The 25,752-nt window shown below is 41.3% G+C and overlaps 1 protein-coding gene across 2 annotated transcripts in view; it reads left to right on the top strand.

Annotated features, from left to right (window-relative positions):
- Positions 1–322: 322 nt before the first annotated feature.
- LOC149195488 (cytochrome P450 704C1-like) overlaps positions 323–25,752 on the top strand; it is a 35,421-nt gene continuing 9,991 nt past the window's right edge. Inside the window, exons 1-4 of one of the 2 annotated variants that reach the window (XM_089405338.1) lie at positions 323–410; positions 506–557; positions 685–971; positions 1,068–1,283. In XM_089405338.1, the coding sequence (XP_089261464.1) occupies positions 693–971; positions 1,068–1,283 (495 nt within the window). In that variant the 5' untranslated portion in view covers positions 323–410; positions 506–557; positions 685–692. Of the gene's footprint in view, positions 578–684; positions 972–1,067; positions 1,284–25,752 lie in introns of both variants that reach the window. The other variant, XM_089405337.1, reaches the window with a different exon arrangement.

Here is a 25,752-nt window from a genome sequence, read left to right on the forward strand (position 1 = left end):
AAGTATGTTTAAACATTTTAATGTGGAGAATATGAATTATAAATAAAATATTTCAATGCCAATTACATATATATATTATATCAGCTTGGATGCATCTACCCTATAGAAAAAGATCAAAATCTCTTTTTACACATATCCCAATAAATTTAATCTTTCATCTTTCTAAACACATGATAAATCCAAAATTAAAATAAATATAACCTCTTTTTTTTTTTATATATATATATATATATATATTTATTTATTTTAATAAAAAAAATATAAATAAATGTAAATCTATAGTAAACTCTATTTTATTATTTTATTATACAAATAACTCTACCCTCGCCTCCTTTTATAAAACCAACTCCAAAGGTTCTTGAGCACCATCTTTTTACATCCAAGAGTACGAAACACATTTCATCAAGGCCGTAAGTCAATTTCAAGCCTCCTGGATCACTCTTCCAAATCAGATATTCTGTAACATGTGATTTGAGAGTGATCTATAATTTTGGGCTGAACACAGGCACCTGGTTCAGCGCGTGGAAGTTCTCCACATAGATTCCTACCTCTTCCAAGTAAGTCTGGCATGCAGAGGGTTACAATTACTTGAACCAAAGTCTCTATTTTTTTTCCTAAAGTAGCATAATCCAGACAATTCCTTGCACCCATTTCATTTCATCACATTCATGTCTGTCTTGCCAGAAGAAACAATGGATTGGAGCGTAGAATATGCGACAGCATCAATAGCGTTGGCTTTGTTGGCGATACTATATTTCAAAATGAAATGGAATGGTGACCCGTGCCATCCTGTTGCTGCAACCGTGGTTTCTCACATCATCAATTTCAAACGCTTACATGACTATCTTTGTGATCATCACAGACGCTACAAAACTTACAGGATACCTTATCCTACTTTCAGCTACGTTTATACCACGGATCCTGCAAATGTGGAGCACATCCTTAGATTTAATTTTGCAAACTACGTCAAGGTCAGTTTCTGTTATATGGAAGCGATTGCTTCAGATATATCGAGTCATAGCTTTATATGTGTTGTTGTGATTAATGTAATTTTGAAAAATTCACAGGGAAAGTTCAACCATGATATTATGGAAGACCTTCTCGGGGATGGTATTTTCAGCGTTGATGGTGAGCAGTGGCGACAACAGCGAAAATTAGCTAGTTTTGAGTTCTCTGCCAAAGTGTTGAAGGACTTCAGCAGTGTTGCTTTCAGAGAGAATGTAGTGAAACTTTCCAAAATTCTTTTGGAAGCTTGTGGAGCAAAGCAAGCAGTAGAGATGCAGGCATGATAAATCCTTTACCTATTAGCTCATTTTCTCTGAAAATTTATAGTTAAAATTTGCATTTCTTCTTTTTGTTTCTGTGTTAGGATCATGAAACCAAGAGAAATGGTGGTGTTTAAAGATGTTGTTGCTTGGGATCTCACTAGCCAGAAGGTTCAATTAACATGGAGTCTTTCTTGGGATCTCACTAGCCCGAAGGATCAATTAACATGGAGTCTTTCTGCCTTCAAATAGGCAACATTAGAGATAAATACCATGCACAAAACCATGGGTTCCCATAAACCTAGAACTGAGATATCATATTCCCTCGCTCAAGCTAGGATACCAGTACACCTGCCACTCCGGTAGCTATCCAAGTGGTCCATTCCACAACTTGATGATTCCATGCACCACTACACTACATGTAGGCCTGATCAAAGTCTTAAGGTCTTACAACAATCTGTGCTTCCGTGCAATATGTATACCTGAACAATAGGTCTTACAACTTCCTAGGGAAATAGATCTACCTATGGTAGGATTTCATAACTTGGACCAAAATTGTGGCTCTCATCACCTCCTTCACTAAACTTCAAGCCATAGACTCCATTTCTGTTTTTTTTTCCATACGACCACTCTCTTGCTACATCTCTAGCTTTGTTGATCCATATCTAGACCTGGTCTTTCAACATTATTTGCACTCACCAAATCTATGCAATCTCTCATTAACACAACTAAAATCAATTTAGTGGGCATGATTCTCCTTTGTCATGGCCACCATAGCCTTTCACTACACATGCACAATCTTTTCCTAGCAACTTCTCCAGGACCTCTAAAACGTAATTCATTGGTCCTGACACTTGTACTTTACAAGTCCATCCATGCTTCACTTTCAACTCTAGGCTCTGATCAACACACTGCAATTTCGACCACAACTCTTGTATTCACTAGGCTTTGATACAAGTTGTTAGGATTATGAAACAGGGAGAAGTGGTGGTGTCTAAAGACACCATTGTTTTGGATCCCAGTGGCCCCAAATGATCAATTAGAATGGAGTGTTTCCACCTTTAAATAGGATACATTAGATATGAATTTCATGGACAAAATCATGGATTCCCATAAACTCGGAGCTTGAAAACCTCTGATAACTTGATCGAGTGAAGTTTACCTAACCACCTTGACACCCGTGCATGCTGAAAAATTATATTTGTTCTTTTCCCCTCTGGTGTATGGAGTGAGTTAATAAGTGGACAAACTCAATTTCTAGTGATTTTTATTTTATTTTATATATATATATATATTCTTTTCAGTAAATTAAAGTTCCACTCATTTTTTTGGTGATTTTGTGTTAAAATTGGCAACTATGGCCAAACTCCACCTTGGACAACTCATATGATGGGGATGATATTTTTATTGGATTCCTCTTTCCAAGAGGTGTAGGATTGATCTACAGATCATCTCATTCTGACAAATATAAAGGGAAGTATGAATTTATTTCTTCTATGGACAAATTGTCAAGGTCAGCTAGAAGTCGAATGTAGGCTCATAAAGCCCAACCAATGTGTTTCTTCAGCATCAACGTTGTGTATATATAGAGGAGTCATTTTCCTCATTTTGTCACTCATCATCTTACATCTTTCTCTCTCTTTATTTGATTGGGTCGTACGAATTTCAAGTAGCCTATTCTTCTCCACGTGCGAAGAGTTGACTAGATATTTTTGTTCTCTGCGTTGACCGAGTTGCAGCCAAATTTGACCAACGTTGACCGGGCAGTGTTTGACTTCATTTGATTGCGATTTTTGTGGGAGAATTTCTGTTTGGGCAGGCCGCATATTCTAGCACAGAAACCGAGATTTTTTGCGCAATTTGACCAGCGTTGACTACAACCTTGGGTAGGTTTACCTAGGTCGTTACATACATGACACAAATCTGCTGAGATTATTTACATTATACACATGCAGAAAGGGTTTACATAACATCTTGGAAGTCAAGCTGATGATGATAGCCGGACAACAAGGACACATTGATCAAGTGTTATCCCTTTTGCAAAAAAGGGGATGTACTGCTATGGGTCATTGACACGTAGTGGTCAACATCTCGCTCTACTTGGGGACATGTTGTTGCACCAGAGGAATGTGAGAATCCAAAATCTGCATCCACGCAATGCACAAGATAACATAAGTAGCGTCCATCCAAAAATCATCACATAACATTAAGCACAGGAAAGATATAAGCTCTTCATTTATTAACTATCCTAATAACATGAAAAACACAAATCTAACTACAAAATGAAATACTAAAATAACAGGGTATAAGGTTAGAAATACAATACAAAGATGCCCCATGGCATCAGATGCATTCAATATAGTGCATACTGAGCATTTCCCTGCTTTCAGACAAATCTGTTGGTTGTTTCTCGGATGTGCCATGTCCAATCCTGCACATGGTAGGACTTTTTCCTATCTGAAAGTCAAGCTGCTCGCGACCATCAGATGGATCAAACCACTTTCTCATTCTCTTTCTCTTGCGCTTTTTCTTTGTGGCAGGTTGTGATGTTGATGATGATGTGGTCGGCACACAACTTCCTTCTTGATTCGAAAAACGCTCATATGGAAAATTTGGAATGTTCAAGACTTTTGTGACATGCGTTTCTTTATGAACCTGATCTGTTATCACTGGTGGATCAACCATGTAAGCATCAACCTGATTCTTATCAATTTCCATTTTATCCGGGTCACCTTCAATTAGCCACTTTTCAATGGAACAAATGACCTCCTCATAATAAGATGGAGCTTGCTGCAGCAGACAAGGAGGCTTATGATCTGTTGACGTTTCCTTGTTTCTTTCATCCTCTGACCGATGCTGAAATTTCTATACCTGTATCTTTTCCATTGTTATGGCATCCATCTGGTTAGAGTGTTCAACCTTCATAGCACTGACTTCCTTGGCATGGTTTTCCTCTATGGTCAATAACCTATTCTGAAGACATATCTGACCAGCTTCCATGTCCTTTATAATTTTATCATTCTTTGCTTTCAAGTCCATGACGCAGTTTTGCGTATAGTTTATCTCTTTCTTATGATTTGCTTGCATGGTACCTAACTGATTATTATAATCGAATCTCATGATGGCCATTTCTTCATCCATAGTTGAAAATCTGTTCTGAATCGAACTTATTTCTTCTTGATAACTTGACACGTAGTGGTCAACAGGGCTAATAAGAAAAATTGAAGTAAATTTCTCTTAAGCATAGAACATACCATTGTTATCTAAAATTAACATGGTATCGAAGTTGAGGTGAAGACAAAGCCCAAGCAAGAGTGAGAAGAGCAATCACTGAGATTTGTTGAACAAGGACAAGGTTCAATGGCCTCCTCATCTTACTTCAAATCTGATTACAAGGTCAATGATAAGTCTGATTATCATGCATGGAAGATGTCTCTTGACTTGACTTTGGAAGAGCATGATGTTATGGACTATGTGCAAGGCTAGATTGTTGAACCTCCTTCAAATGCATCGGCTACTGCTAAGACAAAGTACAATAAAGGTGAAGTCAAAGCTAATAAGATCATCAGGGATTCTATTCATAAGCCTTTAGTTGCTTATATCTCCGATTTGGGCACATCTAAGGAGATGTATGACAAGTTGGTTAGCATGTTCAAAGCTAGCAATGCAAATGAGGTCCTTTTTCTCAAGAACAAGTTGAAGGACATAAAGAAGGGAAGAGGAGAATATATCCAATCCTACTTAATGAGGATTACCGAAATAAAAAATGACCCTATCAATTAGAGAAGTTATTGCTGACAGGGAGCTCACTCTCATTGCCCTTGGAGGTCTCCCTCGTGAGTGGGATGTGTTCAACACTACTATCCTCAACAATGACCGGATTCCAGGTTTTGATGAATTGTTGACTAGATGTACTCAACAAGAAACAAGGATGATAGAGGGAGACATGCCTTCAAATAGGAATGATCCTACTGCATTCTTTGCTCATGCTAAAAAGAAGAACACTGCAGGTTCAAATAAGCAATGTCAAGGAAGACTGGGATTCAAAGATGGAAGAAAGGGTAGATGCTTCATTTGTAATAGGTTTGGCCACTATGCTAGGGAGTGTCCTAATAGAAGGGATACACCTCGGGATGATGACAACAACAACCACAACAATTTTAGGGGCAACAACAATCAAAGGAATGGCAGGTTCAACAACAAAGGAAAAAGGAATGCTCCTGCTACTCAACATGGAAATGGTCGACCTCCCAAAAGATCAAGAAACTCCAGGTATGATGAATCTAATGTTGTAGATAACAAGAAAAAAGAATTTAATCTTATATCTTCCCTCTCTCTGCCTCTCCTACGAATACATTGGTAAATTGGTTGATGGATAGTGGTGCCTCAAGTCACTTCACTAGGTGATTCGGATTTAAACAGGAATGCAACAAATTACAGAGATAACCATAAACACAGAGATGCAGCAGAAATAATACTTCATTTCATTAATGTAAAATACTGAAATATGCTTACAAACAGAAATGGAAATAAACCAGCTAGGGCGATGGTAGCTTATCTCTGAGAAGAGATGTGGCGGCTACATGCCTCTGAACTATGTTACAATGACGCTCGAAGGCCTATTTATTGTTGAGAAATAATGGAAATCCCTAAACATCCAAAAACCTAACCCTAGGAGATGAAATGCCAAACTATGGGCCCCGTTTTGGGTAAATTGGTACATCAACTTCCCGCGGTCGTAACTTTGGCATACGATCTCCGTTTTACGCACACAATATCTCGTTAGAAAGATCTATCTGAGGACTACAACTTTGGGCCCATGTTGCTCTCAACTATCCCAAAAAATGTTGTTTAAAGCCTCAAAACGGCTCCAGAAGTTCAAGACCGGAAAAATTGCTAAAAATAGTAAATTGTGCTACAATTAAGGAAACTTAAAAACTGAAAGAGACAGTTGTGGGGGTCCAAGTGGGATAGGTGGGTGGCCACCAACATCCACCTAGATCAGATTTTTGGAAGCCTTTCTCTGCTTCGGATTCATAGATCAAAAGTCTCGCTTTTGTTTAAACTTTTGCTCGATTTTGACAGCGTATCGATACGCGGTGCCGAGTGAGGAGATGTTCAGGAACTCCATCTCATCGTGGATGTACCTATGTAGGCAGCCATGGTATTTGAGTTCCAAATGCAGCTCAGAATCCTTGACACCCAATTGTGTGCGAAGGGTATGAAAAATGTTTGTGAACTCCCACACATCTTGGTCCCTTCCCTATCGCAGCGTGGTCCAATTTATGTATTTGTCCTCATAGGGACAGGGTAGTACTGCTTCTTGATGTCATCCCGGAATGAATTCCAAGTGGGTGCAGCTGAAAATAGTGAGCCCGTACTTTCATCCTTCTGCTTGCAGTAGGTTTCCCACCAGTCCTTGACGTGGGGGGCTGCTTTGAGAAGAGCGAAAATAATCTTTTCCCGACAAGAAAAATCATGAACAGAAAAATACCCTTCTAGCAGATTTAACCATTTATCTACGACATCTGCATCTATTTGACCCTCGAATATGGGGATTTCAAAATTAACTTGTACCTTAAAGGGTGTGGCGTTTCCAGAGTAGTTGTTGGAAGCCGATACATCGCCCCTGCGTAGCCGCTGAAGGATCTGGGCAAAGTTGTCCATCATCGTGTTCCTTTGTCGCTCGAGGGCTTCTTCGAGCAAGATTTTGATAGGATCTCCTGCCCCCTTGTCTTTTTTTTCATTTGCCATGGGAGGCCGTCGGGGTTTGCGAGGCTAGTCTTGCAAAGGTTCGACCAGTTCAAACCCTAAATCCTTATATCTCGACCTCGTTGGGGACATGCAAATAAAAATAGAGAAAAAGCAGACCACTCTGATACCACTGATCTGGATTTAAAGAGGAACGCAACAAATTATAGAGATAACCATAAAAACAGAGATGCAATAGAAATAATACTTCATTTCATTAATATAAAATACTGAAATATGCTTACAAATAGAAATGGAAATAAACCAGCTAGGGCGATGGTAGCTTATCTCTAAGAAGAGATGTGGCGGCTACATGCCTCTGAACTGCGTTATAATGAGGCTCGAAGGCCTATTTATTGTTGAGAAATAATGGAAAACCCTAAACATCCAAAAGCCTAACCCTAGGAGATGAAATGCCAAACTATGGGCCCCGTTTCGGGTAAATTGGTACATCAACTTCCCGGGGTCGTAAGTTTGGCATACAATCTCCGTTTGACGCGCACAATAGCTCATTAGAAAGATCTATCCGACTACAACTTTGGGAAGAGAAACATCGGTCCATGGACCTATGTTGCTCCCAGATTTCCCAAAAAAATTCGTTTAGGGCCTCAAAATGGCTCCGGAAGTTCAGGACTCGAAAAACTACTAAAAATAGTAAATTGTGCTACAATTAAGACAACTAAAAAATTGAAAGAGACAGTTGTGGGGGTCCAAGTGGGATAGGTGGGTGGCCACCAACATCCACCTGGATCATTCCTCCCCCCTTAAGAAGCAATGGTCCCCATTGTGTTGAGTTCCTCCATGAGATGAGGAAACTTCTGTTGAACTTGGTCCCTGGTGAGTTGTTCTGCAACCTATGATGTGTCCAATAATGGTGGGAAGCATGGTCGAGGGCGGTCCACATTGAACACTCGGTGCAAGCGAAGGAATGGGGGAATGTTGTGCTCCAAAGCATTGTTTCCCACAGCCTTGGTACTGGTGTAAGGACCATATCGGAGTGGTCTGAGCTTCTGATGGGCTCTTGTAAGGCGTTCTTTCTGTAGATGCAACCAGAGTTTGTCGCCCACCTGAAACTTGTGTGGCACCTGATGTTGATCATGTCGCTGCTTGTACTTGGAATTTTCCAGAATGGAGTGGCGATAGATCGCCCGTTGGGTAGAGGTGCTCTGGAAGTCAGATCGGCCAAATGCTTGACCTGACAGTGCAACAGTACCCCTGTGGGTGAGGAGAAGATGACCGTATCCCTCTGTTGTTGCTGTTGCGTGGAGGAACCCTTTGCGGGGGTCATGGATGTGGCGACAATCTTCCCCTTACTTTGGGAGCGAACCAGACAGAAAATGAATTTCCTGGTCTAGGAGATGAGCTTGCTGCATTTCTTAGCAGTGATCAAAGAGGTGGCGGTAGGTGGGGCTACCTCCAGTATCCTGTATAATGAATTACCCAAAGTAATAATAACAGTGCGAGGCCTTGACTCATACATAGCATGTCGCCTCCATAAGTATGGTTGGCCTAATAGTACATCACAAACATCAAGAGGTGCAACATCACACAATACCTCATCTGTGAAGGGCTTGATGCTGTAGGGAAGGCGACACTGTTGGCGGACTCGGAGATCTCATCCTTGGTGAAGCCACCCAATACTGTACGGCTGCAGGTGTGGTGTAGTCGGTAGGCCCAACCGCTTCACGACCTCTGCTGAAATGAGGTTCTTTTGGCTGCCACTGTCAATAATGAATTGTAGCGGCAAACCGTTCACCCACATTTGTGAGTGGAAAAGACCCTCCCCCTCCTCTAGATCTTCGAGCTCATTCCTCTGGATCTTGGCAGTGGCAACAGTGGCACTGGGCTCCGCGTCAATGATCTGCTTCCCTTTGCCATTCCCCTTGTCGGGTTCTGACTCAGGGTCGGAACATGCATCTAATTCTGAAGCCTTCAACTCGGCCACCAGCGACTGCTTGGTCTGACACTCACTTGTGTTGTGAGTGGGGCTCTTATGGAACTCACACCACTTTCCTGTGTCCTTCTTCGACTTCATGGTGTTGTTCTTTTCTTGTGGCTTCGACAGGTTGTCTTGGGTTGCCCCATCTTGGCTTTGTCCTTGGTTCTGCGATTTGGGGAAGCCTTTCCCTTGCTTCGGATTCGCAGATCCAAAGTCTCGCTTCTTCTGTTTAAACTTTTGCTCGATTTTGACAGCGTATCAGTACACCATGCCGAGCGAGGAGATGTTCAGGAACTCCATCTCATCTTGAATGTACCTGTGTAGGTAGCCGTGGTATTTGAGTACCAAATGAAGCTCAGAATCCTTGACACTCAACTGTGTGCGAAGGGTATGAAAAATATTCGTGAACTCCGCCACATCTTGGTCCCTTCCCTGCCGTAGCGTGGTCCACTTTATGTATTTGTCCTCATAGCTTTTGACATGGTAGTACTGCTCCTTGATGGCATCTCAGAATGAATTCCAAGTGGGTGCGGCTGAAAATAGTGAGCCCGTACTTTCATCCTTCTGCTCGCAGTAGGTTTCCCACCAGTCCTTGACGTGGGGGGCTGCTTTGAGAAGAGCGAAAATAATCTTTTCCCAACTGGAAAAATCATGAACAGAAAAATACCCTTATAGCAGATTTAACCATTTATCTACGACATTTGCGTCTATCTAATCGTCAAATATGGGGATTTCAAAATTAACTTGTACCTTAAAGGGTGTGGAAGTCGATGTGTCGCCCCTGGGTAGCCGCTGAAGGATTTGGCAAAGTTGTCCATCATTGCGTTCCTTTGTCGCTCGAGGGCTTCTTCAAGCAAGATTTTGATAGGATCTCCTGCCCCCTCGTCTTTCTTTTCATCCACCATGGGAGGCCATCGGGGTTTGCGAGGCTGGTCTTGCAAAGGTTCGACCAGTGCAAGCCCTAACTCCTTATATCCCGACCTCGTTGGGGACATGCAAAGAAAAATAGAGAAAAAGCAGATCGCTTTGATAACACTATTCCGGATTTAAACAGGAATGCAACAAATTACAGAGATAACAATAAATATAGAGATGCAACAGAAATAATACTCCATTTCATTAATGTAAAATACTGAAATATGCTTACAAACAGAAATGGAAATAAACCAGCTATGGCGATGGTAGCTTATCTCTGAGAAGAGATGTGGCGGATACATGCCTTTGAACTGTGTTACAATGAGGCTTGAAGGCCTATTTATTGTTGAGAAACAATGGAAAACCCTAAACATCCAAAAACCTAACCCTAGGAGATGAAACGCCAAACTATGGGCCCTATTTCGGGTAAATTGGTACATCAACTTCCCGGGGTCGTAACTTTGGCATACGATCTTCGTTTGATGTGCACAATAGCTTGTTAGAAAGATCTACCCGAGGACTACAACTTTAGGAAGAGAAAAATTGGTCTATGGCCCCATGTTGCTCCCAAATTTCCCAAAAAACGTCGTTTAGGGCCTCAAAACGGCTCCGGAAGTTCAGGGCTCGAAAAACTGCTAAAAATAGTAAATTGTGCTACAATTAAGGAAACTGAAAAACTGAAAGAGACAGTTGTGGGGGTCCAAGTGCGATAGGTGGGTGGCCACCAACATCCACCTAGATCACTGGGTATAAGGAAGCTCTTTCAAATCTGATAGAACAAGATGCATATTTGGAAATCTTTCTTGGAGACAATTCCACCTATCCCGTGAAAGGAGTTGAGAATGTTACTCTTCAATTGAATCAAGGTAACACAATTCATCTACAAGAAGTATTCTATGCACCCGATCTAAAGAAGGACCTGGTATCTATCTCGGCGATGGAAGACAAAGGATTCAAGGTGGCATTCATTGATAGAACGGTACGTGTTTGGAAAAGAAAATTCAAAGAAGCATTTACTCTTGGATTCGGGGTTGACAGCCTATATCAAGTTGGAGGAAGTCCATTGGGAGCTATGTCTTGTGACACATCTCTTCAATCCGAATTATGGCACCGAAGGTTTGCTCATCTTCATTATAAAGCCCTACCCGATGCAAGGAAGATGGTGACAGGTATGCCCAAATTTAAAGTAGAACATGAAGGTGTTTGTCAGGGATGTGCCGAAGGAAAACATACAAGGGGACCATTCCCCTCAAGTGATAGCAAGACTACCGATATTTTGCAATTGGTTCATTCTGATCTATTTGGTATGTTGCCTGTGACATCTTTGGGAGGATATTTATATTATGCTATCTTTGTGGATGACTTCTCTCGCAAAACTTGGATTTATTTCTTGAAGAAGAAGGACGAAGTGTTCACATGGTTCTGCTCTTTCAAAGCCTTGGTTGAAAATCAAACAGGGAAGAAGATCAAAATATTGAGGACCGATAACAGAACCGAATATGAATCAAACGAGTTCAATGATTATTTCAAAGAAGTTGGCATTAAGAGGGAGACTACTACCGCATATATTCGTGAGAAAATTGGTGTTGCTTAAAGGAAGAATTGTTCTATTATAGAAGCCACTCATGCCATGCTTCATGATCAAGGCCTTCCGAAGTTCCTATGGGGAGAAACTGCCAACACTGTCGTGTATGTTCAAAATAGATGCCACATTAAGCATTGGACTCCAAAACTCCTGAAGAATTTTTCACTGGTAAGAAACGTGATGTTTCTCACTTTAGAATTTTTGGTAGCCCTATGTATTTTCATGTGTCGAAATAAAAGAGAAGCTAATTGGATGCATCTTGGAAGAAAGGAACATTTGTGGGTTACAGTTAAACTTCAAATTCATATAGAATCTATGTGCCTGGTCAAAGAGAAGTGGAAATAAGTCATGATGTCATATTTGATGAAGATGCCGCCCTTGGGAAGAGTAGGAACCTTCCTATTCCAAGGAAGGACAAAGAAGCAAATATAGGAAAGCAAGGAGAATTGCAGGATGAGTCGATGCCCGATGTTGAAGAACCGATGGATCCCATTGATCCACCTCCTCACGAGCCCTCCTAAAAAACGAGACCCTCATGGCTTAGGGACACTCTTGAAGATTTCTAGAGACATATTGCACCTCGGGGGACATTTCATGAAAGTAAAAATCCAAATAGGTACCAAGGGTACTTAGCTGCCATGAGCGCCATTGTTCAAATTGAGCCTTGCACATTCGAAGAAGCCGTGAAGCACCAAGTTTGGAAGGATGCTATGAACGAAGAGTATGAGTCAATAATAAAGAATGATGTCTGGGATGTGGTCCCTAGACCCAATGACAAATTTGTTGTCACCTTGAAATGGCTCTACAAAATCAAGCATGGAGCTGATGGAAGTGCTGAAAAGTTCAAGGTCAGGTTTGTTGCTTGAGGCTTCTCTCAAAAGGAAGGTGTGGACTATGATGAGATATTTGCACCAGTTGCTCGATATACCACCATTCGTTCAATCTTTGCCCTTGCTGCCTCTCAAGGATGGAATTTCCATCAAATGGATGTGAAGACCGCCTTTTTGCATGGTTCACTTAAAGAGGAAGTCTATGTTGAACAACCCGAGGGGTTCGAAGTTCAAGATCAGGAGACACATGTATGTAGGTTGAAGAAATCCCTCTATAGTTTGAAGCAAGTTCTCTGAGCTTGGTATGAGAGGATCGACAACTATTTGATGAAGCTGGGATTTACTAGAAGTGAAGTTGATCCGAACCTTTATTTTAAGGTTGAAAATGATAGACTTCTCACCTTCGTACTTTATGTGGATGATTTATTTCTGACAAGTGCAGACCCTCTTATTTATCAATGCAAGAGGGAGTTGGCTTTTGAATTCGAGATGAAGGACCTAGGATTGATGCACTACTTCCTAGGCTTGGAGGTCTGGCAAAAGCCAGGTGAGATTTTCCTTACCTAAGGAAAATGCATTGTGAAGCTACTTGAAATATTTGGGATGGTGTATTGTAAGTCTGTGATTAATCCGATGGAACTTAACATCAAAAAGTTCTGCGGAAGTGCTATTGGGCCCAATTTGGGAAATCCTTATGAGTATCGCCAACTCGTGGGGGCCCTAATGTTCTTGGTGAACTCTTGTCCGGAAATATGTTTTGCAGTGACTACATTGAGTCAATTTATGGTCGAGCCTCATCACATACATTGGATTGCTGCCAATAATCTCTTGAGATATCCTCGAGGCACAATCACCTATGGACTGAGATACAATGTTGGGAATTTAAGGCTCCATGGTTATTCTGATGTTGACTGGGTTGGCAGTGTGGTGGATCGTAAGAGCACATCAAAATGTTGCTTCTCACTAGGTTCTACTTCAATATCCTGGATGAGCAGGAAGCAGAAATTGATTGCTTTGAGCACCGTCGAGGCCGAATATATTGCTGCTAGTATGGCCTCCTGTGAAGTTGTTTGGTTGAGGAAGCTCTTTAGTGAGTTGTTTGGGCATGTGTTGGATACCACCGTGATCTACTGCGACAACCAAAGTGGGATTCGTCTTTCTGAGAATCTCGTGTTTCATGACTGCTCCAAGCATATTGATATCAGGTACCACTTTATCTGGGATATGGTACAACGGGGAGCAATAAGGCTCCATCACATTGGGACTGATGAACAAGTCGCAGATATTCTTACGAAGCCCCTGGGGAAGGTCAAATTCTTAACCTTTTGTGAACGACTTGGAGTTGTGGAGAGACCCTCTTATGAGGGTCTCGTTTGAGTTGGATATTGAGCTCTGGGAGCTTCGAGGGGCTTGGGGTACTTCTTGGAGCTATGAGCAACCATAGGGTGAGTGGTTCACCTTCCCTTAGTGGTGCGCTGTGTACAGGGTGAGTGGTTCACCTTCCCTTAGTGGTGCGCTGTGTACAGGGTGAGTGGTTCACCTTCCCTTGTGATACCCCATGATGGTTGATATATGCATATGATGAGTGGTTCACCTTCCCTTAGTGGTGTGTTGTGTACAGGGTGAGTGGTTCACCTTCCCCTATGATACCCCATGATGGTTGATATATGCATAGGATGAGTGGTTCAACTTCTCCTATGGCATATGAGCAGGATGAGTGGTTCACCTTCTCCTATCGATACATCATACCCATGCAGTTCAGGACTCATGGAAAGTACCTCTCATCTGGCCAATGAGTTGGAAAATGAGGATAGGAACCATAGTACTACCGATGGATGCATATAGTAATACCATACTCCCTATGCTAGGATGTTTGATATTGATCTGGGATCAATGGACACTGACTTCGAGTCAGTAGAGAGTGGTATGATACACTCTTGATCATTTCTTCTTCATTATTTCTTCATGGTTCAGCAGAGCAGAGCAGGGATGTCATAGATGGTACAAATTGAAAAATGGTTTGGCAGGTGATTTTCTCTCTAGTTGAGAGGGAGTGTTAAAATTGGAAACTAGGGCCAAACTCCACCTTGGACAGCTCATATGATGGAGATGATATTTTTATTGGATTCCTCTTTCCGAGAAGTGTAGGATTGATCTAAATATCATCTCATTCTGACAAGTACAAATAGAATTTTGAATTTATTTCTTCTATGGACAAATTGTCAAGGTCGACCAGAAGTCAAATGTAGGCTCATAAAGCCCAACCGATGTGTCTCTTCACCCTCAACATTGTGTATATATAGAGGAGTCATTTTCCTCATTTGGTCACTCATCATCTCACATCTTTCTCTCTCTTTATCTGATTGGGTCGTACGAATTTCAAACAACCTGTTCTTCTCCACACATGCGAAGTGTTGACTGGTAATTTTTGTTCTCTGTGTTGACTAAGTTGCAGCCAACTTTGACCAGCGTTGACTGGGCAGTGTTTGACTTCATTTGATTGCGATTTTTGTAGGAGAATTTTTGTTTATCTAGGCCACATATTTTGGCACAGAAATGAAGATTTTCGGGGCAATTTGACTAGCGTTGATTGTAGCCCTTTGACCGCAGAAGTTGACTGTGCATTGACAAGGTTTGACCAGATTTTTCAAGACTGTTTTGGGCTGATTTGAACTATCTTTGGAGGCCGAGTTGACTGGGTTTGACCGAACTGAATTGGAGGAGAATTTCTGTTGGTTTGACCAGCGTTGACTTTCTGGTTAGGGCATCTTGTTGACTGCAGTTTGACTGGACAATTTTGACAATGTTTGGGCAAGTAAATTTTGTATATTGTACTCTCTCTCTCTCTGGTGAACTTTTGAAGAATAATAAGAAGATTTGATCAAAGGGTTTTCCCCACATTGGGGTTTTTCCCTGGCATCCGCCAAATATTGTGTCTTGTTGTATTGGTGTGTCTTCTGCTTATTATTTATGTTCTATCTGCATTTACTATCATGTTAATGTGATTGCAAATCTGGAAATTGATATTGGGCTAATAAGAAAAATTGAAGTAAATTTCTCTTAAGCATACAACATACCATTGTTATCTAAAATTAACATGGTATCAGAGCTGAGGTGAAGACAAAGCCCAAGCAAGAGTGAGAAGAGCAATCACTGAGATTTGTTGAACAAGGACAAGATTCAATGGCCTACTCATCTTACTTCAAATCTGATGACTAGCTCAATGATAAGTCTGATTATCATGCATGGAAGATGTCTCTTGACTTGACTTTGGAAGAGCATGATGCTATGGACTATGTGCAAGGAAAGATTGTTGATATAGGAAGCAATTCAATTCCTTGGCTATGTTACAATGAATAAAATTATGGGTACTGCCCGAATCAATCAACACTATTACTTTTTTCTTCTTGATATGTCCTTCTATCTTGATAGTTTTAGAAGTGGTAATTCTGGCCAATGCATTACAAGATATGGTTGGATTCATTTCTTTTTTCTCTAGGGTTTGTTCCTAGTGTGTATCCTCTTATTTTGATGTTTCTTATTCTTTTTCTTCTTCCTCTTCACAATCTATGTAAAATAATTTCTTCTCAGCACACTTATGACCTTTAGTGTATTTTCTATCACAACTGTAACAAAGCCCTTTTGCTCTTTCTTCTTCTGATTATTGTGGTGTCAACCTTGTAGGTTGTGGAAGGCTAAGGGCAACAACACTTCCATCTTTATAGTTGTGAGTGGTAGGCTTCCTTGTTGCCATATTTTGCTTTCATTTTTTCTTGCCAACCTGAATGCCTTCTCCAATGAATCAGATTCCCAAAGGCAAACCTCACGTTGGATGCTATCCTTTAAAGTCCCTATGAACACATCAATCCTATGCTCCTCTGGAATATCTTTTACCCCTATATTCAATTTTTGGAAGTCCTAAATGTGCTCCACCATTGAACCCTTTTGTTTGAGATTTATCAATTGGCTAGAAAAGGTGTTGCTTTTTGTATCCTCATAATGTGCTATCATTTCTTCTGTAAAAATTTCCCAAGTGACAATTTGTTTACGAGAGAAAAGTCATCGATACCATACAAATTGATTGGGTTCCAAATATAAATTTGCAATGCGTACCTTTTGTGTGTTTTTCACATTACTGGAGCTGGGTATTCTAGTGTTGGATATGTCCAACAATTGTACTGGCTTTAAATGGATGAGATAATGCACAAAAGTGTGCATACTTGGTAATTCTTTCAACTATCACCATGATGACACTCTTTCCTTCGGACTTGGGTAAACCTGTGATAAAATCCTTTGAATCCTCCTCCCAACGTTGACTTGGAATGGATAAAGGTTGTAATAGACCTGGGGTCTTAATTGTCTCAACTTTATTTTGTTGGAAAACCAAACATTCCGCAATAAACTTTTGAATATCAGATTTAAGGCCATCCCAAAAGAATTCCTTCCTAACCCTGTGGTAAGTTTTTAAAAATCTTGAATGCCCTCCTAAGGGACAGGTGTGCAATTCCAGAAGAATCTTTTGTTTGAGTTGGGAATTCTTACAGAGGTATAAGCGATCTTTGTACCATAACGAATCATTTTTCCAGCAAAATGTATCAGATGTACTGGGATCTTGTTGCAACTTTTGAATGAGTTCCCACACTTCTTCATCATTCTTCCATTCATCCCTTGCTTTGTTTATCCAATCTGGTTGGATAATAGAAATGATACAAAACAATGCTTCCACATCTTCATCCTTTCTTGAGAGTGCATCTGCAACAACATTTTGCTTCCCTTTTTTGTAGATGATTTCAAAGTCATAACCCAACATCTTTGTGACCCATTTTTGCTATTGTTCTGAAAATAATCATTGTTCTAAAAGGTATTTAATATTATCATGATCCGTTTTTACCTTGAAATGTCTTCCCATTAGGTAAGGTCGCCATTTCTTAAGTGCATGTAGTATTGCCAACATTTTCTTCTCATAAATAGATTTGTGTAAATACTTTCCTTTGATTGGACGACTTTCAAAAGCAATGGGTCTTTGTTATTGCATTAAAACAACACCAATTCCATTTCCTGAGGCATCACATTCCACAATAAAGGTTTTTGTGAAATCTGGCGTAGCTAAGACCGATACTTGGCACATTGCCTCTTTAAGATGTTCAAAGGCTTTTGTTGCTTCTAGAGTCCAAGAAAATGCATCTTTTTTCAGTAATGTTGTTAGAGGTGCTGCTATTCTCCCATAATTCTTAACAAACTTGCGATAATACCCTGTCAACCTGAGAAATCATCGCAGATGCTTTATGGACGTGGGGATTTTCCATTTCTTAATGGCTTTAATTTTTCTAGGGTCTACCTTAACACCTTTATGAGATACAATATGACCCAAATATTCCATCTCTTGTACTCCAAAAAAACATTTGGAAGCTTTTGCATATAATTGTTTCTCCTCCAATAGTTTGAGCACTCTATCAACATGTTGAACATGATCCTTCCAAGACTTTTTGGAGATCTGGAGAAATAGATGATTTCGATGTGGGAACCTCTAGCGAACATAATTGTACAATTATGCCACGTTGTTATTTCTTTATAATCTTTGTCATGCTATTATAGCTGATTATCTTCCCTGGTTTCCTTGTGATACCCCTTAATTCAATTTACTTTCCTTCTGAAAAAAATTTCAAGAAAAGTTCTTGAAAATTAAAAGCTATCACACCCAAAGATTGTAGCCATTGGACTCCTAGTACAACATCACCACCACCCATTGGAATGGAATGTTGATTTGGGATAGCATCGGATGTGCTCTAGCCACGAAATTTGGTGGAGAGGTTGGGGCACATGAGATCTCCAATACACAGAAAGGGTTTGGGCAGATTCTAAACAGATCAGGAGATATTAAAATAATTAATATTTTTAATGGAGTCCCTAAGTCTAAACTTAGCGAAAATAAAATATTAATGTGTATTAATATGAATCTGTGTTAGAATGGTCCAAAAGACATGGATCAAGTCAGATCTAATCTTAGTCGTTGATTAGGGACTTAATCTCGGCCGTTGAGAAGTGAACAAGAAAAGTATAAGAGGGGGCTTGAGTGTCACTTGGAGAATACCCCAGATGATTAGTCATTCTATTCTTTAGAGCGGGGTTTGCTAAGAGAGATAGAATCAGTGATCGGGAGAGCAGCCAAGGTGCGTTGAGTACAGAGAAACAGAGAAGGCAGAGATTGTGTCGGGAGAGCAGCGCAACAGCCAAAGAGGGTGATGCAGAGCCAGCAAGGGCTCACGCAGAGGCAGCCAAGTGTTGCGCAGAGCACCAGAGGGGCCAGCGTAGCTGACGCAGAGGCTCCCAGAGCTGACGCAGGGCCTCCTGGGGCTGACACGGGCCTAGAAAGGCTGACGCAGAGCCAGCGTGAGACGGAGAGGGGTTGACGCAGTCCAGTTTGGGCAGACGCTGAGGTTGCAGAGCAGTTTTGTGCTTAGGAGTTGCCAGAAGGGTTTTCCGGGGTTTCAGCTAGGAGATTTCTCTCAAACTGTGAGGTGTAGCTGCTAAGGAAATTCTTTGTTGGGTAGGCCAGTTTCGACACCCAGATTGTATTCTGATATTGCTTAATAAGAAAACACTCAGATAGTTCACCGATTTTCCCCCATTAGGTTTTTCTGGGGACATTGGTCCAAAAATAATGGTGTCATGTGGTGTGTTTGTTCTTGTTTCTTTTAGTTGTTGATCTGTAATATGTTGAGCATGCACTGGTGTTTATTTTCAGTATTTACTTTGTAAATAACTTGTTAAAGGAAAATTAACAAGTAGGTAGGAATAAATCAGAAAAAGTGCATGAAGGGTTTCTAAACTAAGTAAGCTTAGAAACTTTAACATGGTATCAGAGCGTGATTGCAGATCACAGGAGGACTAAGAGACATCAGCCGAGCGGAGAAATAGCAGCAGAAAACAGCTATCCCGAGGTGACAGAAGTTGTTTCTAGCAGAGCAGAAGCCAAGAAGTGTGACGCAGAGCCAGCCAGAGCCACGCAGAAGAAGCCGGGAGCTGCGCAGAGCCTCAGAGAGGCCAGTGTTGCTGACGCAGAGGGCCAGAAGGCTGATGCAGGGCATCCCAGGGCTGACGCAGACCCATCTGGGGTGACGCAGAGCTAGCGTGAGGTAAAGAGGGGCTGATGCAGTTCACAGAGAGGCAGTTGCTAGAGTCTAGAAGGCTGCAGAGATATTGCAGAGTGGAGTTGGTGAGTTACTGTAGTCAGAACAGTACCTGACAGAGAAAGGCTAGAGGAGTTGTTGCTGAGGGTTTCTAGCCGAGGAACTTGGATCAGCAGTGCAGTTGCATAAGACGATCAGAGTAGGGGGCATCTCGACAAGCGGCGGGAGGATTTCCAGGAGGGAAATTAGGACTCAGAGGGAGTCCAGAAGAGAACTTCCAGACGGGAAGTAGAGACTCAGAGGAGTCGAATAGAGAACTTCCAGGAGGGAAGTAGAGGAGCATCATAGCACTACACAGGGTAAGAGACCAGGATAAACTGGACAGAGCATCGAACTTCGTAGCCTGGAAGGCCAGAATCTTATGAATGCTTGACAGGAATCATGTCAAGAACTTCACTTTGAAGGTTATAGCTTATCCCAATCGACCCAAATGATAATGACAAGTACGAAGAGGCGATGGCGAGGGCCAAGTGCATTATCCTTGACGGGGTCAAGGATCATGGCATACCACATATAGCCGAGAAGGAAACGGCAGTTGAGATGTGGGAGGCTCTCAAGAACTTGTACCAGCATACTTCCGTGCAGAGAAAAATGATGCTCGAGAACCATATGAGGTTGTATCAGAGGAAGAAGGATCAATCGATTGACACCTTCCTCCGAGGACTGAATGAGATCCGAGACCAATTGACTGCTATAGGAGCGACACTGGATTAGGAGCTTATGGTGAGGACAGCTTTGAATGTTGTTTCAGAAGAGTGGGAAGTGTTTTTCCAGAGCATCCTGGGTAGAAGGACTCTCCTACCTTGGGACGAGATGTCGGCAGCGCTTCGCGAGGAAGAGATCAGACGACAATCAAAGACAGGTAGCAACAACAAAGGGATCAAGGTCAAGCAGGAGGAGGAGGATGTGGCCCTAGCATTTGAGGGAAAGCAAGAGAAGTAGAAGAAGAAAGATATCTCCAAGATCAAGTGCTTCCACTGTGGGGAGATGGGTCATTATTTGACCCAGTGCCCAAGGAATAAGAGTAAGGGAGAGTCTTCCGAGACTAAGGCAGCGCCAACACGGGCAGAGAAGGAAGTTTTGATAGACAATGATTATGCCATGAGTGCACACGTGCTACTTGACCAGAAGTGGAGAGACATCGAGCTGTAGTCAGGCAGACTACAGGGGATGAGGGGCAGGACCCTCGAGGTACCCAGCCTCTTGGATTAGACCTTGCTACGGGAGCCTTGACGAGGAGTAGCAGGACTGGCTAAGTGGGTAGAGATGGATGTAGATGGAGCGGCAGAGAGAGCTACAATACAGGAGTCCCGAGACAGCGCAGAGCTAGCAGGCTGCAGCAGTGCGAGAGGCACAGGGGTGTTGCATCAGTGCAGGAAGACACAACAAGGTGTGCAACATTGCGTGATGTAGGGAGTTGTTGCAGCAGCGTAGAGGTCAGAGAGAGGGAGCACTTGTCAGCGACAGAGGGAGCTTCAGCGTCAGTGGGTGTTTCTAGCCCAACAGGGAGGTCAATTGGGAGATCAGTTACTTACTTCTTAGTAACTGAGTTGCAGTGCAGCAGTGGGCAACACGATGTAGCATGATGAGAGGAGGTGCAGTGCGGATGCAGTGCTGGGAGAAAGGACCAGCAACAACACAGATGCAGAGGGAGTTGTCGTACAGATGTAGCAGTGGTAGTGGCAGAACCATGGGCAGCAGTATAGGAGGCAGCAGTGCAAAGGATGTTGGGCAAGAAGGCCTAGCATCAGCACAGGTACCAATGTTGGATGATCAGAGTAATACTCAGTGAGGAGTATTGCTAGAGCACAGTCCTCACTAAGAGGGAGTGTTGATTTGGGGTAGCATCGGATGTGCTCTAGCCATGAAATTTGGTGGAGAGGTTGGGGCACATGAGATCTCCAATACTGAGAAAGGGTTTGGGCAGATTTTAAACAGATCGGGAGATATTAAAATAATTAATATTTTTAATGGAGTCCCTAAGTCTAAACTTAGGGAAAATAAAATATTAATGTGTATTAATATGAATCTGTGTTAGAATGGTCCAAAAGACATGGATCAAGCCAGATCTAATCTTAGCTGTTGATTAGGGACTTAATCTCGGCTGTTGAGATGTCAACAGGAAAAGTATAAGAGGAGGCTTGAGGGTCACTTGGAGAATACACCAGATGATTAGTCATTCTATTCTTTAGAGTGGGGTTTGCTAAGAGAAATAGAATGAGTGATCGGGAGAGCAGCTGAGGGGAATTGAGTACAGAGAAACAGAGAAGGCAAAGATTGTGTCAGGAGAGAAGTGCAGCAGCCAAGGAGTGTGACGCAGAGCCAGCAAGGGCTCACGCAGGGCCACGTAGAGGCAGTCAAGTGTTGCGCAGAGCACCAGAGGGGTAGCGCAGCTAATGTAGAGGCTCTTAGAGCTGATGCAAGGTCTCCTGGGGCTGACGCAAGGTCTCCTAGGGCTGACGCAGGCCTAGAAAGGTTGACGCAGGGCCAACGTGAGACAGAGAGGGGTTGACGCAGTCCAGTTTGGGCAGACGCAGGCCTAGAAAGGTTGATGCAGGGCCAGCGTGAGACAGAGAGGGGCTAACGCAGTCCAGTTTGGGAAGACGCTGGGGTTGTAGAGCAGTTTTGTGCTGAGGAGCTACCGAAAGGGTTTTCCGGGGTTTCAGCCAGGAGATTTCTCTCAAACTGTGAGGTGTAGATGCTAAGGAAATTCTCTGTTGGGTAGGCCAGTTTCGGCACCCAGATTGTACTATGATATTGCTTAATAAGAAAACCCTCAGATAGCTGCACTGGTTTTCCCGCATTGGGTTTTTCCGGGGACATTGGTCCAAAAATAATGGTGTCATGTTGTGTGTTTGCTCTTGTTTCTTTTAGTTTCTAATCTGTAATATGTTGAGCATGCACTGGTGTTTATTATCAGTATTTACTTTGTAAATAACTTGTTAAAGGAAAATTAACAAGTAGGTAGGAATAACTCAGAAAAAGTGCATGAAGGGTTTCTAAACTAAGTAAACTTAGAAACTTCAACATGGAAAGCATTGGACTATTCGACAAATATTCTCCCATGGATAGCTTGATATTATGGCACTTTCCAAAGCAATTTATGGTTTCTCCATTTGCAACCATCACTTGGCATTCTGGTGTTGGATATAGGAAGCAATTCAATTCCTTCGCTATGTTACAATGAATAAAATTATGGGTACTGCCCGAATCAATCAACACTATTACCTTTTTCTTCTTGATATGTCCTTCTATCTTGATAGTTTGAGGAGTGGTAATTCCGACCAATGCATTACAAGATATGGTCGGATTCATTTCTTCTTTCTCTAGGGTTTGTTCCTAGTGTGTATCTTCTTCTTTTGATGTTTCTTGTTCCTTTTCTTCTTCCTCTTCACAATCTATGTAAAATAATTTCTTCTCAACACACTTATGACCTTTAGTGTATTTGTTATCACAACTGTAACAAAGCCCTTTTGTTCTTTTTTCTTCAAATTGTTGTGGTGTCAACCTTGTAGGTTGTGGAAGGCTAGGGCCAACAACACTTCCATCTTTATAGTTGTGATTGGTAGGCTTCCTTGTTGCCATAATTTTGCTTTCATTTTTTCTTGCCAACTTGAATGCCTTCTCCAATGAATCAGGTTCCCAAAGGCGAACCTCATGTTGGATGCTATCCTTTAAAGTCCTTATGAACACATAAATCCTATGCTCCTCTGGAATATCTTTTACCCTTATATTCAATTTTTGGAAGTCCTCAATGTGCTCCGCCATTGAACCCTTTTGTTTGAGATTTATCAAATGGCTAAAAAAGGTGTTGCTTTTGTTATCCTCATAATGTGCTATCATTTTTTCCGTAAAAATTTCCCAAGTGACAATTTGTTTATGAGAGCAGAGCCATTGATACCATACAAACTGATTGGGTTCCAAATATAAAGTCGTAATGCGTACCTTTTGTGTGTTTTGCACATTATGGAGATCGAAATATTGCTCCATCTGTAGTATCCATGTTATGGGATCCTTGCCATCAAACTTCCTCATATCGATCTTTGGAACATGGCGGGTCTTCAATTCAACATTAGAGTCTATGAAATCATGACTAACATTTCTTTTGTTTTCAATATGAGTTTCTTCTACTACCTTTTCACCATTAGGAAGCATTTCTTGTAACAACTTTGCCAAACCTCCTTTCAAACCTTCCATGTCTTTCTTCAAATCTTCAATGTTTACTTCTAAACCATCCATCTTAGCTTTCACACCATCCATCTTAGCTTCCATGCCATTCATCTTAGCTTCTATGCCTTTCTTTAAACCATCCATCTTAGCTTCTGTTACTTTTTGTGAGAATAAAATTTGTTGCACTTGGTCTCGTAATTTTGATATATCATGTTGCATTTCTTCATTTTCTTCATGAGTCATGCTAGAGCTTTCAGGTTTCTTACTAGGTTTTTCCATTTTCTTTCTTCGGGGCATCAATTAATGATAATTATGCTTCACTATGCCCTTTGAATTCCTTCAAACTAATTTTTCAAATCAAACTTATGCAAAATTTTAAAAATACTACACACCTTTTTTTTATTTGTAGGAGCTTGATATTGAATCTGTTGTATCTCTATAAGTTCGGATCTTCAAGGTCTAAAATTTTGTCCTGAGGTAGCCCTCTAAGTCCGCTTTCCAACCTCGCAAGTCTGATCAAGATTGGATTCACCAAGAAAGATTTATTCCAAATCTCCCACAATGGCCTGATTATAGACTAATTCAATAGAGTGAACTTGTACGAAGTGCCATGTGTCACTGTTTCGACCTTCGGCCCTGGTAAAGGTACACAAAAAACTATAGTCCGTCTTCTTTATCAAATTTCAGTTTGATGCTCAGAGAGAAAGTTATGGTTGTTTTCCCCAGGTCACTTTTTTGAGATATAATTCGGGAGCCTGCAAAAACCCTAACTTCCTTGGATCATATCGCTGAAAATATAGCGAGACAAGATCTGAAATTCATACCCGAGGTTCATCAAAATTTTGGCTCAAATGGGTTTTAATTTCAGCTTTTGAAACTTTGTAGACAAAAAATTATAGCGAAAATGCCACGATGACTTGTTTGAAGCAGCGAAATCCTAGAATCCAAAGCTCTGATACCAAATATTATGCAACAGCTCACAAAATAGAAGAAAAGATAGATCAACGACTTCAAAATCAGCCTTTTCGAGTGGACAACCTCTTTCACATTACACAAATGAACAATTCTTGGATGATACAAATGACAAGACTTCCTTTCTATATATAGGAGTCTAACGGGTCACAATATAATCAGAGCCGACATAACAATAATAATGTAAGGGCACAACAATAACAATAGTAGGCTTCTATGGGGCACAATAATAACAATATGGGGACAACATGGGCACAACAATAACAATAAGGGGCTACAATGACAATAATAATAAGGGAATACACTAGTATTATAGGGATCTAACAAATTCATTGCCATTCACCTCATGTATGTTGCTGACGCGGAAAACACGCACATATAATTGAGTCCATTGGAGTTAACAATGGTGATTATGGTTGATGGTTGAATTACCCCATCATGATATATAGAAGATGAGGGGGTCCCAAAACTTTTCTTTAAACTATATATATATATATATATATATATATATAAGTTTGAAGTTGTGGTTTCAAAACGTATTGCCAAAGAGATAACCACTGACTCTTGTCTTAATGCTTGCCTCCTGAAATTCCAAGGAACATGGGGAAGTGCCCTGTGAGAAAACAATTACTGATATCATCCCTAAGGGCCCTCTTGGGCAGTTGTTTTTTTTTAGACGAAAAAACGCTGGTTTATATTATGTACCATTGCATTAGTGCAAAAAGTGTCTTTGTACAAAAACTTACATCTAGGTCTTCCAAAAGGCTAAGTAGTAAGAAAAAAGAGAGGTAAGGGTACATATCTGCCATAATTTTTAGAAGATCTACCAATGCTTACAGTATAGAAACAAAGTAAGAAAATATATGTCCCAATCTGAAGGCCAGACAAAAAGCGGAGCATGACCAGTGGACAAAATCACAAATCAAAATATGAAGAGGAATATATTGCTGCTATAGGAGGGGGATAGTGCCCTCGACACTGATTGAATTTTCCTCTAGGAGCGTGTAATGCATATATCCAAAATTATCAGTGATCCCCTTCTTTGACAGAGAGTCTGCAACCCAATTTCTTTCACGGAAATGTGCTGGAGAGAGATCGAAGAGAAAGTCCCTCTGAGGATATTAATCTGTGAAAT

The sequence above is a fragment of the Pinus tabuliformis genome, chromosome 2_2 (genome assembly GCF_031772625.1).
Source record: "Pinus tabuliformis cultivar Carrire ecotype Pingquan chromosome 2_2, CPIR1, whole genome shotgun sequence".
Taxonomy (NCBI): domain Eukaryota; kingdom Viridiplantae; phylum Streptophyta; class Pinopsida; order Pinales; family Pinaceae; genus Pinus; species Pinus tabuliformis.